General features: G+C 34.5%; 1 protein-coding gene across 4 annotated transcripts in view; it reads left to right on the top strand.

The window, feature by feature from the left end:
* LOC110456129 (choline transporter-like protein 2) overlaps window positions 1–23,789 on the top strand; it is a 72,252-nt gene that overhangs the window by 30,660 nt on the left and 17,803 nt on the right. For 3 of the 4 annotated variants that reach the window (XM_021506691.1, XM_021506692.1, XM_021506693.1), the window contains exons 2-7: window positions 13,422–13,470; window positions 14,864–14,937; window positions 16,771–16,849; window positions 17,560–17,647; window positions 17,950–18,048; window positions 19,393–19,456. In XM_021506691.1, the coding sequence (XP_021362366.1) occupies window positions 13,422–13,470; window positions 14,864–14,937; window positions 16,771–16,849; window positions 17,560–17,647; window positions 17,950–18,048; window positions 19,393–19,456 (453 nt within the window). Of the gene's footprint in view, window positions 1–9,087; window positions 10,743–13,421; window positions 13,471–14,863; window positions 14,938–16,770; window positions 16,850–17,559; window positions 17,648–17,949; window positions 18,049–19,392; window positions 19,457–23,789 lie in introns of those variants that run through there. The other variant, XM_021506690.1, reaches the window with a different exon arrangement.

The following is a 23,789-nucleotide window of genomic DNA, read 5'->3' as shown; positions in this document are numbered from 1 at the left end:
ACAGCTATCATCTCAGTGTGCTGACGTCTCCATGAGAGATACATGTATGTAGTCCTTTACGAGTGTCTTCAGAGACCACCGTTTATGGATACTACATTCATGGGAGTTATATGGTCCAAATGCAAGTCTCCTGCACTTCTCTGTAAACATATTACTAAAGTTGCATATTTGGTATCAATTCCAACGACATCAAAATTTTACATGATTGCGACATTACATGTCTTTGTCGTCACACTATCATTTTAAGACTATGTGCCTTTCTTAACTCATTCACCCCTGAAATTTCACAATGAACTATGTATGCCAACTTTGGAATTGTAAGAGTTCAAATGTGTCTTCAGGGGTGAATTATGATATAGTTAAAAGTTTGGTTTGTTTGGGTTTTACGTCCTATTAACAGCTATGGTCATTTAAGGACGTGTCATGTTTTAGTGGTGGAGGAAAGCCAGAGTTTCCGGAGAAAAAACACTGGCCGACGGCCAGTTCCTGGAACCGCAACCCAGTGGTGGACTGGGCTTGTGGTAGCAGAATGTCGGACGCCTTAACCACTTAGCCACCGCGGCCCCTTTAGTTTAAAGACATCACCCATTATTAGAGAGGAGACTAGGCCTGTAGATATTATTGAAGGTTACCTGTCTTGCATTAAACTATCATTATGGGACACCATCTTTCTTGAATGTGTGACTATTATTGAAAGTCTGCAAGGGAGAAGGTCTCTCTTAATAAAGAAACCTCTTTGTATTGGACTCTCATGCTTTGCCGTATCACCTATTTCTTTAAAGCATTACACAAAACCTTATGTATATTATTGTAATTATATATATAACTTGATCAAGTTTTTGATTAGTATTGTTGCTGGTTTGAGGAATTGATTCAAACTAAATTTGCATTGTGCACTTTATAAGCCTATAATAAATGTATGCTATAAAGAAAGTTGATTATAGCATCAAAATATGTATTGTGGTTTATGCTAAAGAGGATAATACGGTAATGGAGACATATGTTGTATTCACTTTGTATTTTATTGTATCATCTGGGTGTTATTCTCAGGAGGAATATACTTATTGGATTATGCTTATGTAGTCAAATATGCTGCCATCTCTGTTAATTCATTGACAATATATACAGTATACCTTAGGAAACATTCGCCCAGTCAGTCTTTTGTCCTTCGATCGCCAGCAAAATCTGACTATACTCGCCCAACCTTAATTTTGTTCTTCACATCTGATGATTAATCTTGAGGTTTTTGAAGTAAAACAAATTTTCATGATGTAATACTTACCATAACTTTATGGAGTCCCACCCTGTATTCCTCCCCTTGCCTCCTCATCCCGGCTGCCTTTAGGCTCCATAAAAGGGGTTTTGAGGAAGGGAGATCACTCCGTGGCTCTGTCGTCGAGATATGGGTTACATCACGGTAGGGAGGTAGGGATATTTGCATCTTTTGTTTTTGGGCTACAAAGATGGGTGTAGGTATTGTATATGCATACTAAAGTTATGGTAATTATTACTGAAATGAAAATTATGTTTGTGATGTTGATTAACTGAAACTTGCTGTTATGATAAATTTACCACCAATATGAAAGGCAAAAAGTGGGAAAGTTAAACTGAAGCTGTTCTGTTACAGGTAGTATACCTGTAAAGCCATCAGTGTTATTACCAAGTTCACAGATATGGTTCATTAACCAATTAAGTGATGAACTATAAATTGCCTCTGAGGCCATGCTGAATAAAACATTACTCCAATGTTACATGTGGGTGATTGAGGGTAAATTTGAACGTCTTGCATATTCAGCTGTTTACTCTACCTTCAAATCTTGAGAAATTTCTCTTTATCTTCAACTATATCTGCATTAAACATAGTATCAGTTATAATTATAATTTTTGGACTAGCTATAAATTGTTAAAGACTTAAATAGTTTTATGACAATATACAGTAATAATCAAATCTCAATACAAATTTCCTAAAAATTGGTGTAATCTCTTCTATAGGGATTCTCCGAACAGTGTCCTCACACATTGCTTGTAAGAAATTATAGAATCCCTGACATAATTGCATGATCGTAAGAGGCGACTGAATTTGGGATCTTATCTTTTCACTTCTTTCTAAACAACTTTCTTCTTCCTAATGTCTCCCTTGACAATGCCTCACTTTTGGCCTTTAGTTGGGCATTCGCCACCCTGTGAGGAAGGCTTTGGGTTCTGTCCCCTGGCCGAGACATTCTGCTCCTGCTTGCCGCTCAGCAATTTAGGAGTGGGACGACTGGTTTGCCTGTTGTCAGTATAATGTGACCGGGTGGGATGTCCCGCTGGGTGTCCTCGGCAGTATGTTTCCGTGAGGTAGCACTATAAAGTAAGCATCAATTCCGCGCTATCACAGGGAGACAAACCTGAGCATATCGCAGCCTCCCAAAACACAACACGCATACACTACATGCATGCATCTTGCACACAGGGGAGGCCATCCTTAAATGACCATAGCTGTTGATAGGACGTTATTGTCATATAATATATCACGATTGAGGCTTAAATTATGAAATAATTCTAATTAAAGAAAAGAGAAATATAAAATATGATCTGTTTAATTATTGAAACACTGCTATTTTGATGATGGATTGATGTTCTATGTAAGGGATACCACTGCACAAGTCATTAGTTCCTGAGTTTCAGAGTAATTTCTCCAAGCTATATGGAAGATAAAGTAATTAACCTGACTCAGAGTTACTTCCCTTGCAATGCATTCCTCTTTCTTTATGTGCATTAACAATTCTGGGAAAGCAGCGCATAGAATTGTCAGTGAATAGGTCCTGACTTTTACACCATGAGTTTGTTCCCCCATATTTCAAACTACTGCAATACTGTCAAAAATTATCTGAAGATGTTTGTATTTTATATGGAACACATATGTTAAGAAATGAATTTCAACTGACATTTCATAATAGTCAGCTCAGCTGATGGTTGTAATATATCATTTTAACTTGATTTCACTTTTTACCTAATTTATATCTGTTGAACACTGAAAGCTGAAGTTCATGAATCTGAGATATCAAACCACAGTAAATGGAATGAAATGGTGCTATAGGCCTCATAGGGAATCTTTGTTTGCATATTATAAACCATGGACATATATATGTAACAGATAATGAATTTCATCGGGTGTAGAGCCAACGCAATACTTCAAGTCTACAGGTTCTGTAGGTTCCATTATCCCTTGCTTGGATACCCAGGGGTATATGCAGCTGGGCGATTGAGGAACGGGAAACTAAAGGCAATATTCAATTGCAACAAGCTCAGGATAGGTTAATTGGTTTCTTTATTGTATATGTCTACCGGTTTCGCCCGAACATGTGGGCTTCTTCAGGACCTGAAGAAGCCCACATGTTCGGGTGAAACCAGTAGACATACAATAAAGAAACCAACCTATCCTGAGCTTGTTGCGATTGAATATTGCCTTTAGATAATGAATTTGATGTTTTTTTTATATTATCAGTTCTAATCACTTTCATGTATGATTGTTATTTATCATAATTTTACAATACAATAATGTTTGTAATCTGAAATCTATATCAGATTATAATTTTCACCTATTGAACAATAAAAAAGGTAAGACAGGTATATTGTCACCCAGCTGGGAAAACTCAACACTTTACCTAAATATAACAGGGTATGCTTTATTTACGGTCATACAAACTCATTTTGCCTAATCATTCATGTCTGTAAACATGATAAATTATTAGGAGCACCATTTCCAGTAGATTGGTCATAAAACTTGAAGTCATGGCAACAGAGTAAACAAATGAGAAGGCCTAATTTTACTGGCCCATCGGGGACTTCCTGGTCAATCATGATCAATATACCTTTTCAAGTGTAAACAGGGAAATTAACCACTTAGATATTGTATATACAGCTGTGATTCACTACAGAACTGCCAATTATCAGCTGTGTATATTTTCATACTGATGACACTTTGATTAAACCTAGCTTGGGGGTCTCTGATGAATTTGTTGTAATTATATGATTGGATACTAATTATGAAGATATGTTTCTTTGTCCTAAAACATTATTCATGAAATTCAATGTTATATATATTTTATGACAGAAGTATCTGTTTGATAGTTATAGCTATTTAGTACATGCTTATTCTAAAATATATCTATAAGTATGGTTATAATTTCATAATCTCATCGGGGCCTAGCTGTACTAAATCTACCAATGTCCTTTCAAATTGATTCTGTATCTTATTATCTGGTCATTTAACAACTGTAATGAATTTGTACTGCCAAAGTTACCAATGAAATATTAAAACTAAAATGCCACTGGACACATTAAACTGTCCCCCTCCCTAAACATCCCTGAATTAGCTGAACTAGAAACTAAACAGGCTGAATTAAAGAAGTTATGTGGTTTAATTTGGCTAATTGGAATTGGCCATATATGGGGAAGCAGGTCACTTTTGGCAGGTATTAGTATTTGAATGAAAAGATCAGTTTGCAATATATTTCAAGCAGCAACAATAGGGCAGGGCACTTACAAATATAGGAATTATTCATGTTTATTTACTTAATTATAGTATGTATTTTTATTTTTCAAACTGACAATACATGGTCAAAGAAAACAGTTCAAATCATGAAACTTATTTATATTTGACAGTTTTCAATCTGGTTTAAACACATTTTTCTCTAGACAGAAGAAGACTTAAGAATTAACTTGAACTTAATAAACTGACATGCTTCATGAAAGTTACAATATTAATGCATACCTGCAGCTCAAAGTGATACAGTGTATTGTGGTAGCTTTGTCCGATAGACTTTACAGGTCTCCTTGGTCATGAATATTTTAAGAGAAAATCTCTTGGTATAAGTGCAGTGGTGTAAAAATCCACTAGCCTAATGCCCAATTTTCAGCTTGGGCTAATGAAATTTTTAGGGTTACTAGCCCCGGGTTAGTGACTTTTTAAGGATGTCATATAGCAAACAAAAAGGCTTCTGTTCTATTCTATCATAAGGGTAACCAATCAAAATTTTAAACCTGTAAATTCCAGGTAATTTCGATACAATTTCTATCACAACTCATGGAGTCATTCACACCGTGTTGATGATGTTAGACGTTCTGTTGCCTTTCACATGTGTGCTATGTGTGCTATGTGTGATAGTAGGCACTGCTAACAACTTAAATAACATTAAAAGTCTATACTAACCACCAAAATGACCTTCTGTGTTGCAAAACGTTCTCTTTTATTTGACTTAAATAAGAATGTAGGGTACAGAAACAAAGTTCATCTCTGCAAAAGTCGCATGTCCGACTCGTTTGTTTTTGATGCTTTTTTTTGGTTCAAGTTTCAATAAATTTTAAGCCATTCATTTATGAAATTATATATTAAGATTATTTTCATATTTTTTTTTAAGGAAAACATATGGATCCATCTGTTAATGAGATATATAGACCGTGGTATGATCATGTTATCAGCTTGATCCATTTTCTATTTGTCGGGCTAGTAGAATTACATTTCGGGCTAGTGGATCATAAGTGTCTAGCTACTAGCCCTGGGCTAGTCTCCTTAAATTTTATATTACACCCCTGAAGAATAGAAAAAATTTGAAGTATATATACAATGTAAAGAGGCCTATTTGAGTACCATTGTAAAGAGGACCTTTATGACTATATCAGTTATACGTCCTTGCAATACCTCGTCCTGTAGGGTATAATTGAGAAAAAAATTGAAAAACATTTGAGACTTAATGGGTATACTTGTTAGGTTGCCAGGCCTGTTTAGGTATAATGTATAGGTATAATTGTAAAGAGGCTTGTTTTAAGGTATAATTGAGAAGAGGCCTGTTTAGGTATGATTGTAGAGTATCTTCAGGACTTTAAGAGTAGAGAAAGCCTGCCAGGTATATACTTAGTGTAAAGGTATCCTGAGTGTACCTTGAATGTACAGAGACAGGTTTGTTGAGTAAAATTGGAGCTTTTTCCAGGTATAAAAGCAGTGAGAAAGCCTTTGTGGTTTAAATGTATTTATTGGTAATACAGGACCATTTACCTGGTAGCTGTATAGAACTCAAGGACCTTTTGGTTTCAAGTGTAGAAAACACTTTGTGCATATATACACACATGTAAGAGTAATCATAGCTAGAGAAGAACTTTGGGATATAGATATACACAAGAAATTAGGCCTGTGGAGAAAAACCTATACATATATATATATGAGGCAAAATTCAGTATTGGTTCAAATGAGGATACCTCTGTTTTTTCGGATTTTGCCACTTATTTTGAATAAACTTGTGAAATTTCACACTGTCATAGTTTTAAGTATGTTTCAAAGAGATAAAAACAGATAATGTTTGAATAAGTTCCAAAAGCAAAAAAATCCCATACAAATTATCGCATGTTTTTTCACTCCGAATCACAGTGTGTCCATTATTATGAAGAGAATAAGACACTGTAAAGAAAAGATATCAATGCACATACCGGAGTAATAAAATTGTACATACTCGCAAAGGATGAAGAAAAATATTACATTGAAGGAAGTCGTTTTGTTCGTAACTCTTCGTGTCCTTTTCCTGTTCACATTCCGATAAATCTTGTTCATGTTTATAATGATAGTTTCATACGGAACTGTACACTGACTGCATCATAGTCACTAAAACAGAAAGCAGGAGCCATCGTCTGGCTGAAAATTACATCCTGATTGTCGTCCAAATCGTTACGAACAAAACGTGTCTCAAGAAAAGTAACTGGAAAACCTAAAATCTAAATATAGATCGACCTAGATGGCGTCTGCAGTGGGTATTTTCCTGTGGCAGGTTATATACCATGCATACTGGCTTGAATGGCAACCGTGTCCTGTCCAGCGCTGACATGTTACGTCCGTGACAGGATGGATGTACATGTATTTAAAACTTTTAGGTAATTTTCTTGTGGTTTTATGTGACCAGTTAATGTTATCTAACACGAATAACAAGAAAGTGTATGACACTGTTCGTTTGCATTGATATTTTTAAATGACATCTGCTTTTGATGTCTCCTGGCGATAAATTTGTGATAGTCGTAATGAAGACGACATTTTTACATGGTGTCTTTCATTACCGAACAAATGTTATCTTACCACATGGTGATCACCATGATTTGCGATCTAAATCTGTCAAAATTTCTTTTTTTTTGTGAATTGATGAAACCTGTGGCATGCCTTTTAAGCACATTAAAAAACTGGGTACCTATAAAAAACAGCTGTGTTACGCTCGTAACAAGACTCACACTTTCTCTTGGTTTTGATAAGAACAAATATTAAAGATGGTCCATACCCTCATCGAATTAAGTTCACTTCAACCCTTTTATGTATACTGCATGGCTGTGAGGATTAATTTATAATCTTAGCCACCTCAATTGCAACTGAAATCTGTTTGAGGTAATCGGAAATATAAGTCGTGTTTTGACTTGGTGTCCGTGTTACGTATGCAACATATCCCAAAATGTATCAAATGTCCCTTGGCTTTTACCTAACTCTAAGGTATATAACTTTTATGCAATTAACTTTCATAACTGCAAAAAAACATGACTTTCTTTGTTAATATGTGATATCAAATATGTGTATTCTTTTACGCAGTAGTTTCGTTGGTAACGGTGTCCTTGTTGAAGTCTAGCATTTTTATCTCAAAGTAAAAAGCAGTACAAAGATCTCCATTTGTGAGAAAACTTTATTATTTTTTTAACCAGCAGAATAACTTAATTACTGAACAATTCACCGGACAAAGAAATACAATTTCAGCATATAAAGGACACCATGATAGAAATCATTATGTTCTCCACCTTTTTATTTTTTAAACGTTGATGTCATAACCTTCACGAAATGCTTAATATAACACAAAAAACACATTCTGAAAATTTGATGTGGAAGTCACACTTTATGGACCAATACTGAAATTTGCCTCATATACAAAATTTATATTGTATTTGAAGTTAGGAGGTGTAAGAAGTTCTTACTAACATATATGATTATATTTTAATTGACCTAAGTATTATAGTTATTTCATTTTACATTAAGGAATTATAATTAATCATGTTGCAAGGAAAGATCATGCTGATCTTGAAAGGCTTAAAAATTCTAAAGATAAAATTCAAGTGATGAAATTGTCCTATACAGATGTAAGTTTAGATCAGGAATGTTTCCAACTAACTCCAATCAATGTACAGGGAATACATAAAATGTGTGAAATGGGAGATAACTCTTCTTATCCAGTACCATATTATCAGCTGTGAACTACTGTACTTTGTATGCATAAATTGTACATGATAACGTAATGAAAACAAAACTGCAGTGGCTATGCTTTCTTCAAGGATTTAATGGGTCATATTTCGGAAATTGTACTTACTTTGAGTTACTTCCATTGTATTTTTGTGATTGATAGTTATAAGCACGGAATTAGATTAGCTATCTATATTCATGTTATAAGTGATCCATTAAAAAATATTTTCATGTAATTTACATTGAAGTGATCAAAACAAATTAGGGTGTGATCAATGACGTGGGAACTCGGGAGTATGATTGATTGGCATTTTGTATATAAACAGCTTGTATTAAATTAGGTTAAAATGTTCCAAATGTAACAGTTCAAGAATATGATTGTTGAGGCTAACTATTTCAAAAAAACATATTTGTTTTTAGTAGCTGTCAATCTAAAGGGTTATGACCTTGTAGCAGACACTAAAAGCTGTGTAAGTGACAGTAAAATTACATGTTACAGACCTGCAATACACATCGCAGCTAGTGTTTATGTGTGTACACACACACAAAACCAGTCAACTCTCATAAGCCTTGTTAGCTTGATTCAAATTTATGATAAAAATATACAGTCTATATGTTTTCAACCAGTTACATTTCTAATAGTTTGATTATAAGAATATAATGATAATTTTGTGTTACATTCTGATCACATTTACAAAAAGAGTTGTGATCAAATGTAACTGAGAATTGAAGTTTTTTTTTGTGTATATGCCTTTATTGAATCAAACTGACGAAACTTCACACCTGTGGAGACTTATGATGGAGACCAGGTAATCAGACCTCATACCTGTACACCAATAGACTCACCTGTCTGCTCGGTGTTTACCTACACATTGTTTACTTCGACTCAAATGGACGTAAAGGGAACATGACATATCAGGATGGGTAGAGTTTTGTGAAGTAGGAACTCTACAGTTTGATGATAAAGATCATTAGTCATCAATACCTGGAAGGTTGTTGGACAACTGTTACATTTCTTCGTTAGGATTGGTACACATATTGATAAGGGGACGTCAGGTGTAGTTGGGTATTTCTGTATACCTTTAAGGACATGGAACATTTTAACTTCTGCACCTGGAAACGCAACAATGTAACATATACATACAATGTAAACTACAGGTTTGAATTGCTTTGTGGTGACTATTGAAAATGTAGGAGATTTGTTTCATGGTTGATAAGTTACTTGTAGTTATTATCAATGAGCCCTGTGATGAATCATTGCTGCTTTTAACTTCAGTATTTTTATTTCATGTTTTGAGGACCCGTACATTATAATTAACAACTGACACGTACAGCTTTAGAAACAGATCTGAAGAACATGTTTAAGCTATATCTATAGCAGAAACTATGATTGTGGTAAGAAATAGAGAACAAAGGAAAAACAGATGGTAGATTATTACAAAATGTTGTTTATGCTATAGGTCATAAGATAGTGAGTCTAGTATTTTAACACTTACATATGAAATACATGTGGTAAATAAAAATGTATATGTGTATACATAGCTGTCAAGGTTGACGGGCACCACACTGTATAGATCATTATATACAGGTTCTCGTGCAGTCCTGTAAAGTCCACAATTAACCTCTTTCACGAAAGCTGTGGTCTATGATACAAGCACTCTGTGACATAGAATATCTAACAGAGCCGGCCAGGCTGGTCAGACTGTAGAAACATTAATATGATGAGTCGATCAGTGAAACAGTGTTCATGTTAATATTACGAAATTTTCTGAGCAGTTAAACTGATATGCATGAATGAAATTATTTGAAAGATATATCTTTCAAATATATATATATATAGGCAGCTAGACGTGCATGTCTCTGATTATACATGTAAATACCAATTATATACAGGCAGTCTGTATATAGCACGGAGAAGCTGATTACGACAGATTAAGGAATTTTAGTGCTGATGTAACACACACTAAGTAACTGTTGACATTATATTGTATCTTTTATTTCTGGCGCAACATCGGTCAAAATAGACCTTCATGTATCACGATCGCCGGATGGAATACTTGGAATCTGGAAGTATTTAATACTAGTCGTGATACTTCTTAACAAGTTCATAATCACCAGTTACGGAAGGATTGAGAACCACTCTGTGATGTTTATCAGCTGACAATATACACATCAATATATAGTTTCTAAAAAATAAAGTGTATACAAAGAGCTGTGCATTATGAGGCTAATTAACATCAGACTTCATTGACCTCAGTTTTATACTAGCTGTGTATATATATATACGTAGTAAAATATAAAGTGAACAACATGACTCGCTCAAATAAACGGAAACTTGAGCAGGAAAAAGCATCAGAGGAAAAGTTACTGGAATATGATCAGCACAAGCAAACATCTTCTGGGGTAGTTAAAACAAAAACTCGGTTTAAAATGGAGGACAAGGAGAGTAAGGATGAAAACGATGGAGTATTGGAAGCGTCCAAAACTCTTGAACACTATGGTAGGTTAACTAAACTAGGGGAAATGCGTTTTTAAGTTTAATATACAGTCAACTGTTCCTTTCTGAAAGCTGATTTTCAAATCAATGTTGTATGTGTATAAAGTTATCACGGAAGGCTATAGATCTACAGTTGTCTGAATATGCATTTATGATTTAATCGGATGCTGCATCATTATGGAGATTTATTTAAGGAACATATTAATTGCTACATAATTTAAGACATTTTGAAATTTTTTCATTGGATCTATTTATAATGAAATGGTTTGTCTTAATGTTTTCCAATACAGTTAAAAGATTTATGAGGGAATACATGTATTTGGTATAGATTTATTTGGGCACATATTATGGTATAACTTTATCCATTTCACATTATTTTGGTATAATTTAGTAAACTACCTGTTGTTTTACTTCTGTTCAGATACTCACAGTAGTATATAGTGTTCGGGAGGGCCTCAAATAAAAAAGTAAATATATTTATATGTTGCAACTGATCTGTGTCTTTCTAGAGCTACATACTATTAAGTGTCATAGTGTTAGCAACATTATAGTTAATGTTATTAATCTGTGAGGTCTATTATCTGAACAGTCTGTATGTATTAATCTCTGCAGTATTAGTTTTTAAATTGATCAAAATCTGAAAACCTCATAAACCAACCTTATCTGAGCATGAGTAAATTTGCTCTTTTCAAGAAATAACCTTTCAAAGTTTCTAAGATACAGTGTAGTAAGAAGATTAAAAGGTCATTCAATTAGATTTGAATATTTGAAATATCATTCCTTAATTTTAGAAACATGATTATTTTAGGTATCTAGTCCTGTGTCATGATTTACCCATAAAGAGTGATAATTCCATGGATGTGGCGTCATGGTTTACCCAGAGTGTAATATAATGGTTTACACATGCAATGATGTATATATTTACTTTGATTGTGGTGTTATGGTTTACCCAGATTGTTGTGTTTTAATGGTTTACCTAGATTATGGTGTCATGGTTTACCTACATTGTTGTGTTATGGTTTACCCAGATTGTTGTGTTTTAATGGTTTACCAAGATTGTTTTGCCAGAGTTTACCTAGATTTTGGTGCCATTGTTTACCTAGATTGTTGTGTTTTAATGGTTTACCTAGATTGTGGTGTTATGATTTACCCAGATTGTGGTGTTATGGTTTACCCAGATTGTTGTGTTATGGTTTACCCAGATTGTTGTGCCAGAGTTTACCTAGATTTTGGTGCCATGGTTTACCTAGATTGTGGTGTCATGGTTTACCTAGATTGTTGTATTATTGTTTACCTAGATTGTTGTGTTTTAATGGTTTACCTAGATTGTGGTGCCAGGGTTTACCTAGATTGTTGTGTTATGGTTTACCTAGATTGTTGTATTATTGTTTACCTAGATTGTTGTGTTTTAATGGTTTACCTAGATTGTGGTGTCATGGTTTACCTAGATTGTGGTGCCATGGTTTACCTAGATTGTTGTGATTTAATGGTTTACTCAGATTGTGGTGCCAGAGTTTACCAGTAGATTGTGGTGCCATGGTTTACCTAGATTTTGGTGCCATTGTTTGCCTAGATTGTGGTGTTTTAATGGTTTACCCAGATTGTGGTGTCATGGTTTACCTAGATGGTGGTGCCAGAGTTTACCCAGATTGTGGTGCCAGAGTTTACCCAGATTGTGGTGTCATGGTTTAACTAGATTGTTGTGTGATGGTTTACCTATGTTGTTGTGCCATGACTGACCTAGATTGTTGTGCCAGAGTTTACCTAGATTGTGTTGTGATGGTTTACCTAGATTGTGTTTTGTGTTGTCATGTAAATAAAAAGTTGGTTTGATGAAATGAAAGCAAAAAACTGCATTAATGGAAAAACAAAGGGAAAAATGGCTGAAATAGAATTTGTATTATGGTCACCCTATTTCAAAATGTTTTAAACATAAACATCAACATAAATTGTACTGGAGTGAAACTTGCCCTTTCTGACCCCTTGGTGTTTGTGCATCTTTTGAAATGCAAGTCTGTTTAACTCCAATCACCTTATAAGACATTTGTTTTTTGTAATTTTACCTACGCTCATATAATGAGTTTGGCAGAGATATACCTAAAATTTGCCTCACAGGTACCTAAAATGTACCTCGTTTGTGGTACTTTTTAGGCATATCCTAAACGTGCCTCAAATATATTTATATATAAAATCAAAAGTAAGAATCTTGTGCAAACATATTTCATTATGTTACAATTACTGATTTCATGTTGAAACATAAATTTGGTAAATTTCAAGTAAATAGAAAATAAATCAAATTCATTAAATATCTTAGTTCAATTTTTGTCTGGACTACTTTATATATATATATCGTTTTAACATGAAACTGACATATTCTCTATCAAGTGCTTTATTTTTGTTATATAATTTATAAAAGACTATGAAAGTTTATTATGGGACATATTTGTCCAACTGAAGTCAGCAAGCACTGGTTCTGTCCTCATTAAGGTTCTGAGGGTGGCAGACAGCCTACAGTTACAATCTTCTGGATATTCAGGAGGGTTATACATGTACTGGAGAAAAAAAAATGATCAAATGATATAGTGTGGTGATTTACCTAGAATGTGTATTTGAATAGTAGATGGTTAAACAAATTGCACAAATTTTTAGACAAATTTCACACCACCTTTCTATCTGTTTTAGGTACACCATTGACGTATGATCCAACTTTCAATGGACCCATCAAGAACAGGTAATTAAATCCATATCAGCTGCATTATATTGAGTATATTGTAATATCGAGGAATCTATAGAAACACATATATAGGAAATTTGCATAAAATAAATATACATAAATAATAAATCAATAGATATTATATGCAGTAATGTAAGATATCATCTCTGAAATTTGTCATGATGGACGAGTCAGTGTTGGCTGATGTGTAAAATGTCTAAAACCAACCATGCATAATCTAGAGACCTGCATCATTATTAGGTCAACTGGCCCAAAGAGCAAAGTGAGCTTATATTATGACATGGTGCATGCAGCATCCTGTGTCCACTATATGTGCCAAATTGTTACTTAAAAATATATATCTTCTGAATAACCAAAAGGTTTATGGTAATGATATTTGACTATAAACATGTGAGAATGAAGGATGAAAAGTTTGTTCTAAAGAATAACCTTGACCCACTTTCAAGGTCACATCATTGTCATATGTGTAAAAAAAAAGTTAAACAGCTTTGTTTTATTAACAAATAGACATAGGATAATGAAATTTGGCCAGTTGCATGTTTGAGTGAAGGGCTGTCAATGAATGACCTTGACACTTAAATCCAAGGTTCAAATGTTTTAAAACATTTAAACTGCATCTTTTAAATAACCAAGGTGCCTAGAGTGATGATATTTTGCAAGAAGCATGCTAGGATTAAGGGCTATTTATTTTGCTAAAAAAATGACCTTGACCTCCTTCCAAGGTCACAAGGGTCAAATCTTTTAGAAAGTTTAATCAACTTCTGATGAATAACCAAGATGCCTTGGGTGATGATATTATGATGAAATATGCATGGAAAAGGGCTATCAAGTTTGTTAAAATGAATGTCCTTGAGCAACTTTCAAGGTCACAGTGGTTAAATTGGTCAACACCTTTCAACACCCTTTCCTGTTCAACAACTAACAGGCCTTAGATGTGACATGCAACTTCATGGTGTAAAGGGATTTGAAGTTTGGTATCTGAAAGAATGACTTAGACCAACCTACTACAAAGGTCAAATTATTGAAATAACTTCAAATCTTTAACCATTGATTCCTGAAATTGTTCAACAAAGACCCAATAATATGCAAAATTATGGTATTTAGCTGTTTTGAATAAATTGGACATTGACTACTTATTAACTGTGCAGATCATAAATATGAAATGAAGGACATGTGAACAATACAGGTCCATTGTGTAGATTGATAATATGCAGGGCATGCAGGGCATGCAGATTATCATTTTTCATCCATGTCCGAAATTCACTTACCTGTGTTACCAATCCATTGATGTTTTACAATGGTTATGTTATGAAAGAAAATTCTGTCCTAGCTAGTAATGTTCAGTTCAGAAAAGGGTTAACATTATTTAAGTAAAATTTATGTATTCTAGATCCTGCACTGACATTATATGCTGTCTACTATTCCTTATATTCATTGGAGGATTTGCTGGAGTATCTTACTTAGGTAAGTATCATCAAAATGTAGTTTATCGATGGCTGCAGCTTCCAGACGTTAAATCACTGTTCCTCGACCAAGTTTTATAATATTATATTATGTTGACAAGTCAAGTGGACTGCGAGCCTGGTCCATTAATGGAGTTACAGACTCTCGCTGCAGACTTGGTGGCTGGGTCAAGTGGTACATTGACTGTCTCCACACTGCTTTGTAGAGTTGGCAAATAGGCAAGTCACTTAATTAAGCTTACATGTTCCTCCACAAATAGTAAGGTTATTGGTCTAGAAGTTGGATCTCCACTTCTCCTAAAAGACTGGGGGAGGCTTGGTCCAGTGGTCAGGTCATTCCATGAATTCACACAGGCATGGATGCTTAAATGGTTTCAGTGACTATATTGTACAATAGGCATTATTAATCCCCCTGTGGTACAAATGGAAGGGACAATAGACCTGCCAATGTTTCAGCAAATGGTCTGCTACTGTCTTAGCTTGCATTGCATTTGCTGACATTTACTTTAATGTGTGGCAGGCCTTTTTGTTATTTTGTCAGCAATTAAGCAATAGTATAACTGCTGTTAAGATCACTACATTATTAGCTCAGCTGCCCGAAAGGCAAGTGAGCTGATGCCGTCCGTCGTCAACTTTTCCATTAAAACAACTTCTTCTCAATAACCAAAAGGCCCAGGGTACTCATTTTGGGCAAGTAGCATGCTGGGATGAAGGGCTACCAAGTTTGTTCAAATGAATGACATTGACCCACTTTCAAGGTCACAGAGGTCAAATGTCTTAATATCTTCCAACAACTTCTTCTCAATAACCAACAGGGCCAGGGCACTGATATTGGGCCTGTAGCATGCTTGGATAAAGGGCTACCAAGTTTGTTCAAATGAATGACCTTGACCCACTTTCAAGGTCACAGGGGTCGAATGTGTTAAAATCTTAAAAACAACTTAATCTCAATAACCAAAAGGCCCAGGGTACTGATATTGGGCTGTAGCATGCTGGGATGAAGGGCTACCAAGTTTGTTCAAATAAATGACCTTCATCTATTTTCAAGGTCACAGCGGTCAATAATGTTTATACCTTTAAAAAACTTCTCCTGAATAACCAAGAGGGCTAGGGTGATAATATTGGCCAGTAACATGTTGGGTTGAAGGGCTAACAAGTTTGTTCAAATGAATGACCTTGACATATATATTCAAGGTCACAGGGGTCAAATATGTTTAAATCTTTAAATGATTTGTTCTTTATAACCAAAAGGTCCAGGGTAATGATAGTTTGATAGAAGCATGCTGGTTTGGAAGACTTTAAACTCTGTTCAACCTTATGTCCTTATTCGACATTCAAGGTCACAGGCGTCATATATTTAAATCTTTTAATAGGTTCTTATAAATGAAACACTGATATTCTGCCTGTAGCAGTATTTTAGTCCACTTTTAAGATTGCAAATGTGAGATTAATACTAGGTGAGCGATTCAGGCCCATTGGGCCTCTTGTATATAGATTGTAAGAGAGTACTTAAACTTTTTTCATGCCTTTGACTTCATTTTCTGAAGATTTTGGAACAGATGATTGTGGTGTCGCTAGGTTTGTAATAGTGGTCACCTAACAAAATCTTAGTTCAGTAACACAACAAGTATTACAACCAGTTTCTGCCTAGACACTTGACTGCTACATGATAGAGACTTAATTATGAAGATGTTTTGAAATATTTTATTTTGGAATTGATGAATATTTTTTTTTTTGGGGTTGGGGATTTCCAAATACAGTAGTTCCCTGAGCAAGGATGGACCAGAAAAGCCGATATTATGCAGACTATATATAATCTTTTTAACATCCACAGCATTCTCAAATGGAGATCCCTATCTACTGCTTTACCCAGAGGATTCTAATGGAGACTTGTGTGGATACGGCAAAAACAAGTAAGGCTGCAGCAAATATTGTCTTCTGATCGTCGTGTGTTTTCATCTCTCCTGTTAGCTACATTAGTAATTACTATGTGTACTGATCCTTGAGGTCACAAGGTCAAGTTTGATTCATCAAGGCATAGGTTTGTAAAAGTCATTGCTTTTTAGCACATTTTCTTAATGTATATTTTGTGAAGACAGATCATTGATGAACTGTTATACACGAATTGGTGACATTATTTGTACTCAACATCAATCACGAATGATGATGATCAGCCCATAATATGACATTGCTTTTCATTAAAAAAAACAATGTGTATAAATTTGAAAAATATATAATTGTCCTTATATTTTGTTTTGAGCATCTGAACAAAGCTGAATTACTTACTGCCATTTAAATATGTTTTTGTCTGTCATTTATAGACATTTACAATTTTTCATTTATTCTTAAGAATCCTTAGGAACAGGGTATTTGACCTATAGCTAACTTCAGATGGTGGGCTATTAAATGTGGTCAAATAAAATATGTTGACCTTCATGTAATGTCAAAAGAGTATGCTTGCCTCTTCTCAATAACCATAAAGGCTAGGGTCATTTTTTGAAGAATTTTGGAGCCTATTCTGTAAGCTTTGAATGGGATGAATCTTTGATGAAAGCTGCAAGGTGCCAACATTTTCTTATGTTAAGGCAGTTAACATGAAGTGAAATATGTGATCTACTTCCAGGGGGAAAGACTACCTGTTTTTCTTTGACCTCGTTCAGTGTGGAAGGATGGGTGTGGGTATCTTCGTATCAGGGTGTCCAACTCCACAGGTAAGTATTAAAACAGGATAGGTTGTCATGCTTGGGATATTCAGAATGAATAAGGAGAATCGTCATTGAAATCTTTTTTTAAAGAATCAGATATTGGAAAAATTAAACATTTAATGAAACATTTCGGAATTATTGTTGTTGTTTTTTTCACAAAATGAAGATATTTAAAGTAAATTAAGTCATTTTTTTGTTATATAAGTCCAACATGAACACTATGTGCAAGAATCCCTCTGATATCCCTGAGGAAAATTGTAAAGCAAATGCATGTATAAAAAAATGACATATTTGTTAACCTATTGTAGGTGTGTGTATCGTCATGTCCCGACACAAACTATGCCTATATCACTGATGCTGCTTCAAGTGCTGACCTGCAGTACTGTAAGACTGGATACGACCAATCTGTGAGTGTTTGGCTTTATCAGATTTTATCTCGTATGTGAAGCATTTTCTGAAGTGATTTTAGACAATTTTATAAGATTATTCATTAGTAAATTGATGATAGATGTTCACTAAATCATTGTTTTCATTATATGCCTATCTTCATTATGATGATAAGCACACCAGCTATACTGTTCTTTTAAAAACTTTACAATGTAGAAGTACTTGGTACTGTGTTGCACCTACATTTTTTGGTCATTTTGTCGCATGTAAAGAGAAAGCAAGCCGATGTATTCAGACCCTCCAATCTGATGTTTTCCACTCCTTAACTTCACAAATGATATCCATCTGTTTCCACCAAACCTCAAGAGAGTGAAGTAGCTGGTAAGAGGAAGGCACACCTACTCATTTTAAGGCCATTTGGTCAAAGGTCAAGGTACTGTCCCCCACTGGTTCCCGGGGGGGTCCGAGAAGTTTGTCTGGGACATATATCTTCTTTATCACATAATGTACTGTGTCATTCAATGAAAACACCCATGCCATATTTTTTGCGTATTAACCCATGTTATATGACCTATCAGCCCTGTGATTGGTTGTAAGTTTCAATTGTGACATCACGCCTAGGACAAGTACATGACGTCACCGACTTACGCACTGGAGTCAAAATGGCGGCTTTTTACATTTCAATGTTGCATGAAAATTGTTGTTTTACACGCATAAATGTCACAAATCTTGATTATGTGATAAAAAGGTTCTTACACTGGTTTTCATTTCATATGAAATTTATGAAACTCGTCACAAATTTTTCATTTTAGCTCGCCAGAGGCTTGGTCAATTGAAAAATTCTTGTTTCATAAATCTCATATAAAATGGAAACTCATGTAAGATCCTATATATATACTATTTCACCTGGTGTAGCCAGATTTAATGTACAAGGACATCTTGGTATGGTGGAGTGCAAAGTGCAAGAAGAAGGTCACTATGGCCTCACTGTGACCTATGCTTGGACCTTAAATCTTAACTTTTGAAAAAGTTTGTCCGAGGCATATCTTCTATACTATTTCACCTGGAGTAACCATCTCACATATTTGGTGTAAAAGGACATTTTAGAGTGCAAGAAGTAGGTCACTATGACCTCATTTGACCTAAGCTTCCTGACATAGGTGTAGTGTTTGTTAAATATGTAAATCATTACTCGTGGGGGACTACAGATGCCTTGCAATACTTTGCCTTGTTCATGATACTATATTCATTTATTGACTATGACTACTTGAAAGTACAATCTATACAAGATTAAAATAAGAAGAGAATTATATGTAGTAGTCATCGTGTTTTTTTCTGATATTGAGAGACTGATTTTTCTTTAGCTATCCAGGCTAGCTCTGGTGGAGGGCGACCAATGTCCTGCCTACTTCCTGGAGAGTTCTCCTCGTAAGTATGGTCAACTTATCTGCTATTAAACAAAATTTTGGAATGTCTTACCGGTGTAACACCGGTGTAGTATGGTAATATGAAGGTCATGGTGAAATGAACTGCACTTTTATATTAATTACCATTATGGTAATAGGAACTGCCCCATGGTGAAATGAAGGCTACCATCAATTTCTCTTCTGACAAACTTTTTTCCATTCATTTTCTTTAAGTTTACTTCAATTCTAAATCTTCTGTTTACCTCTCATTTAAAATGTCTTTAAGAACAGAAAGTCCTGTTTGTTTTGAAGAGTCAAAAATTGGAACATAACATTTTTTTTTGCTTTATTGTCATGAACACATTGATTTTGTTTATTGGGAGAGTAAACAATGATAATAATACCAATATATATATAGAGAGAGTTAATGTGTGTTAATTATGTCTCCCCTTCGAATGAAGGGAGACATATTGTACTAAGTACTGGTTTCCTCTTCTGGTTCTTCTTATAATCTAACCGGACCTGTCCGGGCCATAACTTTTAAACCGTTAAAGATATCTTGATGAAACTTTAGGTATACATGCATCACCCACAGGAGGTGTGCAGTGCACTGGAATTAGTTCACTGTGAGCTTCACCTCAAGGTCAAAGGTCAAATAATTGCACATTTTCAGTAAATTCTTGTCCGGCCCGTAAATTTCAAATCGTTAAAAATATCTTAATCAAACTTGAAATATACCTGCATCACCCACAGAAGGTGTTTAGTTCACTGGAACTTGGTCTCGTGCCCCACTATATACAGAGTTATGGCCCTTTGTTTAACTGTAATACAGAAGTTTGTCCAGAGCATAAGTTTTATGTTATTATACCTACATTGACCATACTTACCATATTTGTGTATCTTGGGAAGGCGGAATTTCTCACTCTATAATCAGATTTTAGGCCCCCCACTATATACAGAGTTATGGCCCTTTGTTTATTTTTACTACCGAAGTTTGTCCAGGGCATAACTTCCATGTTATTAGGGACCCGCATCTTTGATGCGGGTGCCCTATACTAATTCATCTGTCTGTCCGTCCATCCATCACAATCAAACAAGGTATCAACTGACCAAAGGTCAAGGTCACTGGGTCAAAGGTCAAATTTTGTATCTTTTCCTGATGAACATTTTGTTATGACATTATGAAGCAAAGTTGGTTGGAATTTAACAAAGAGTCAACTGACTTAAGGTCAAGGTCACTGGGTCAAAGGTTAAGGTCAAATTCAGTATATTTTCACTGGGGAACATTTTGTTATGACACTTTGAAGCAAAGTAGGTCGGAATTAAACAAGAAGTCAGTTGACCAAAGTTCAAGGTCACTGGGTCAAAGGTCAAGGTAAATTTTGTATCTTTTCACTGGTGAACATTTCGTTTTGACACTTTGAAGCAATGTTGGTCATAATTAAACAAGGAGTCAATTGACCAAAGGTCAAAGTCACTGGGTCAAAGATCAAGGTCAAATTTTGTATTTTTTCACTGATGAACATTTTGTTAGGACATTATGAAGCAAAGATGGTTGGAATTTAACAAAGAGTCAACTGACTTAAGGTCAAGGTCACTTGGTCAATTTCAAGATCAAATATTGTATCTTTTCACTGGTCAACTTTTCGTTTTGACACTTTGAAGCAATGTTGGTCAGAATTAAACAAGGAGTCAATTGACCAAATGTCAAGGTTACCGGGTCAAAGGTCAAGGTCAAATTTTGTATATTTTCCCTGATCAACATTTTGTTATGATACTTTGAAGCAATGTTGGTCGAAATTAAACACTGAGTCAACTGTCCGAAGGTCTTGGTTACGGGTTCCAAAGGTTCAAGGTCAAGTTTTGTATTTTTCACTGATGAACATTTTGTTATGACATTATGAAGCAAAGTTGGTTGGAATTTAACAAAGAGTCAACTGACTTACGGTCAAGGTCACTGGGTCAAAGGTCAAATTTTGTATCTTTTCCTGATGAACATTTTGTTATGATCTTATGAAGCTAAGTTGGTCGAAATTGAAGAATGAGTCAACTGACCAAAGATCAGGTTTACTGGGTTAAAGGTCAAGGTCATTTGGGTCCAAAGGTCAAAGACAAAATGGATCTCTTACTATGTCCCTGGCTCTTGATGTGGGAGGTATTTAAGGGGAAATCAAACAAATCAAAGCCAACAAATGAGAATTGCACCGGGAGTTACATTTCTCTTAGCCCCGCCAATATGGAAGTGGAAGGAAACAAGACTCACATCATAGTACATGTAAATGTATATTTTGCTTCCTTGCGATTCTTTTTGAAGTCCAAATGTCAAACGACAAGCTCAGCTATATTGGCAGATTGCTTCTTGATGATTAGGGGGGATATATTGCCACAAGATGGGACCCTTATTGACCTTTCAGTGTTCTAGTTTCACCTATGTTGCCCAAACTTGCTAAAGTTTTAATGTATCTTGGGAAGTAGAAGTGTTGAATTCCAGATTCGGGTCTCATGCCCCACTATATAAAGCAATATGGTCCTTTGTTAATTTTTTATACCAGAGTTTTTCTATTGGCTAATGAGGGGAGACATGTTTTTGTTCACAAAAACAAAATTCTAGTTTGTATTATGCTCACTACAGAAGCTTCCTCCCATACAAGTGTTGGTGTTTTCATGATAAATGATCTATGTTCGTTTGAGAAGGTCGAATTAGAACATAAATGTAGTTAATGTGTGTTTATTTTCTTATTGTTTGATCTGTGTCGTAATTTGACAAATATGATTTATGTCTTTTCCACAAAGACAGGTTTTGTTAAAGTACATATTTGTAGATATTTGTGTCAGATATAATACACATTGGGTATCAGTTAAAAATACCTGATGTATGATTTCTTATTTGACAAATATGTTTTGTGTCTTTTCCACAAAGACAACTATTGTAAGTACATTATAATCTGTAAATTATTGTGTCGCTTACACATATTTTGTTTTCAATTTATGTCCACAATTTGAATCAAAATATATGAGTTTGTTACTTTGTGATCAGTGTGAAGTATCAACTTATTTACAGCGCAATTTGTTGAATCATTCTTGTGTTTATTTAATTGAAATTATCAGTTTATTTAAGCACAGTGCTTTTAATGTTGTGTCACTATAAATGGAAAGGAAGGGTTCTTCGATATTCAACAAATATATTTCTAAACTGTCATGTATATTCAGAGATTGTGAAAATACGAACACTTTATTACATATATATGCTGATCAAAGTAATCATATCAAATACATATATGTATTGGTATTATCTTAATCACATAGATATGAACAGCTATTCTGTTTAATCCAGCATAATGAAAAAAAATATAGACCATCCACAATAAAATGTTTAACGAAAACAATTACAGACCCTCCTCAATATAATGTTTAACATTGACAAGAAATATGAAAAATGAACTCGGACAGAAATTATTTGTTGGATTAATCAAATAATTTTCTACATGTAGTAATTTAAAATTCTGTTTAAACACCCTGCTCTGTTAAGATGCCCATTATTTTCATACACATAAAGAGAATGAACACTGTTTTTAGACATGCTGGTTTTATTTTATTTTTTGTCAACAAAATATTATTCTTGCAGTATGCTTTAAATTGCATTTGCTATTGATGAAGGGTAAAAGATATGAAAAGATTCAGACTGATAGTACATTGTACAATGACGTTATTGTGATTTTGAAATTGTTAATGTCAAAATAAAAAAATACTTTTTGCTTGAAAAAATGAAGATTAAGTGGATCAAACAGGCTGTCACAGTGACCCGTTTCTGGACCGCTGAGATAACACGCCGCTGGAGACTCTAGAAGGAAATAAAATACTTATACAATAGAGATCCTATCTGATGAGACTGATCAGATTAATTTTATAATAGCATTTTTGTAAACTGTCAAACTCCACATTAATATATACAGGTACCAGTTATATCACCTTTAATGTACCATAGATACTATTGAGGTACATGTAGTTATATGGGTATATACTAATATCCTATATTGTGGTAGTATATGAGTATATTTAAAACTGCTAACTATTTTCATTGTGAAGTGGTACATTGTACTGTATATCTGATTTATTGATTAGATTTTTAGTTTGAATTCTCTCACAGTTCGGTTTAACACTTAGTATAATGGTTCGAAGTTTGAATTCTCTCACAGTTCAGTTTAACACTTAGTATAATATGGTTCGACATTCACATACACTGACACAATCACTTTATACTGAATGGTTCGACAAAATACTGAAAAACACATGTATATGTTTTTTTTATCTTGTTCATCATTTCTCAGTTTTCAGAAATTATGTAATTTAAAATG

Source organism: Mizuhopecten yessoensis, unplaced genomic scaffold (assembly GCF_002113885.1).
Source record: "Mizuhopecten yessoensis strain PY_sf001 unplaced genomic scaffold, ASM211388v2 scaffold8537, whole genome shotgun sequence".
NCBI classification, from domain to species: Eukaryota; Metazoa; Mollusca; class Bivalvia; order Pectinida; family Pectinidae; genus Mizuhopecten; species Mizuhopecten yessoensis.
The sequence above is the reverse complement of the archived record's forward strand: the minus strand, read 5'-3'. Positions and strand labels throughout refer to the sequence as shown.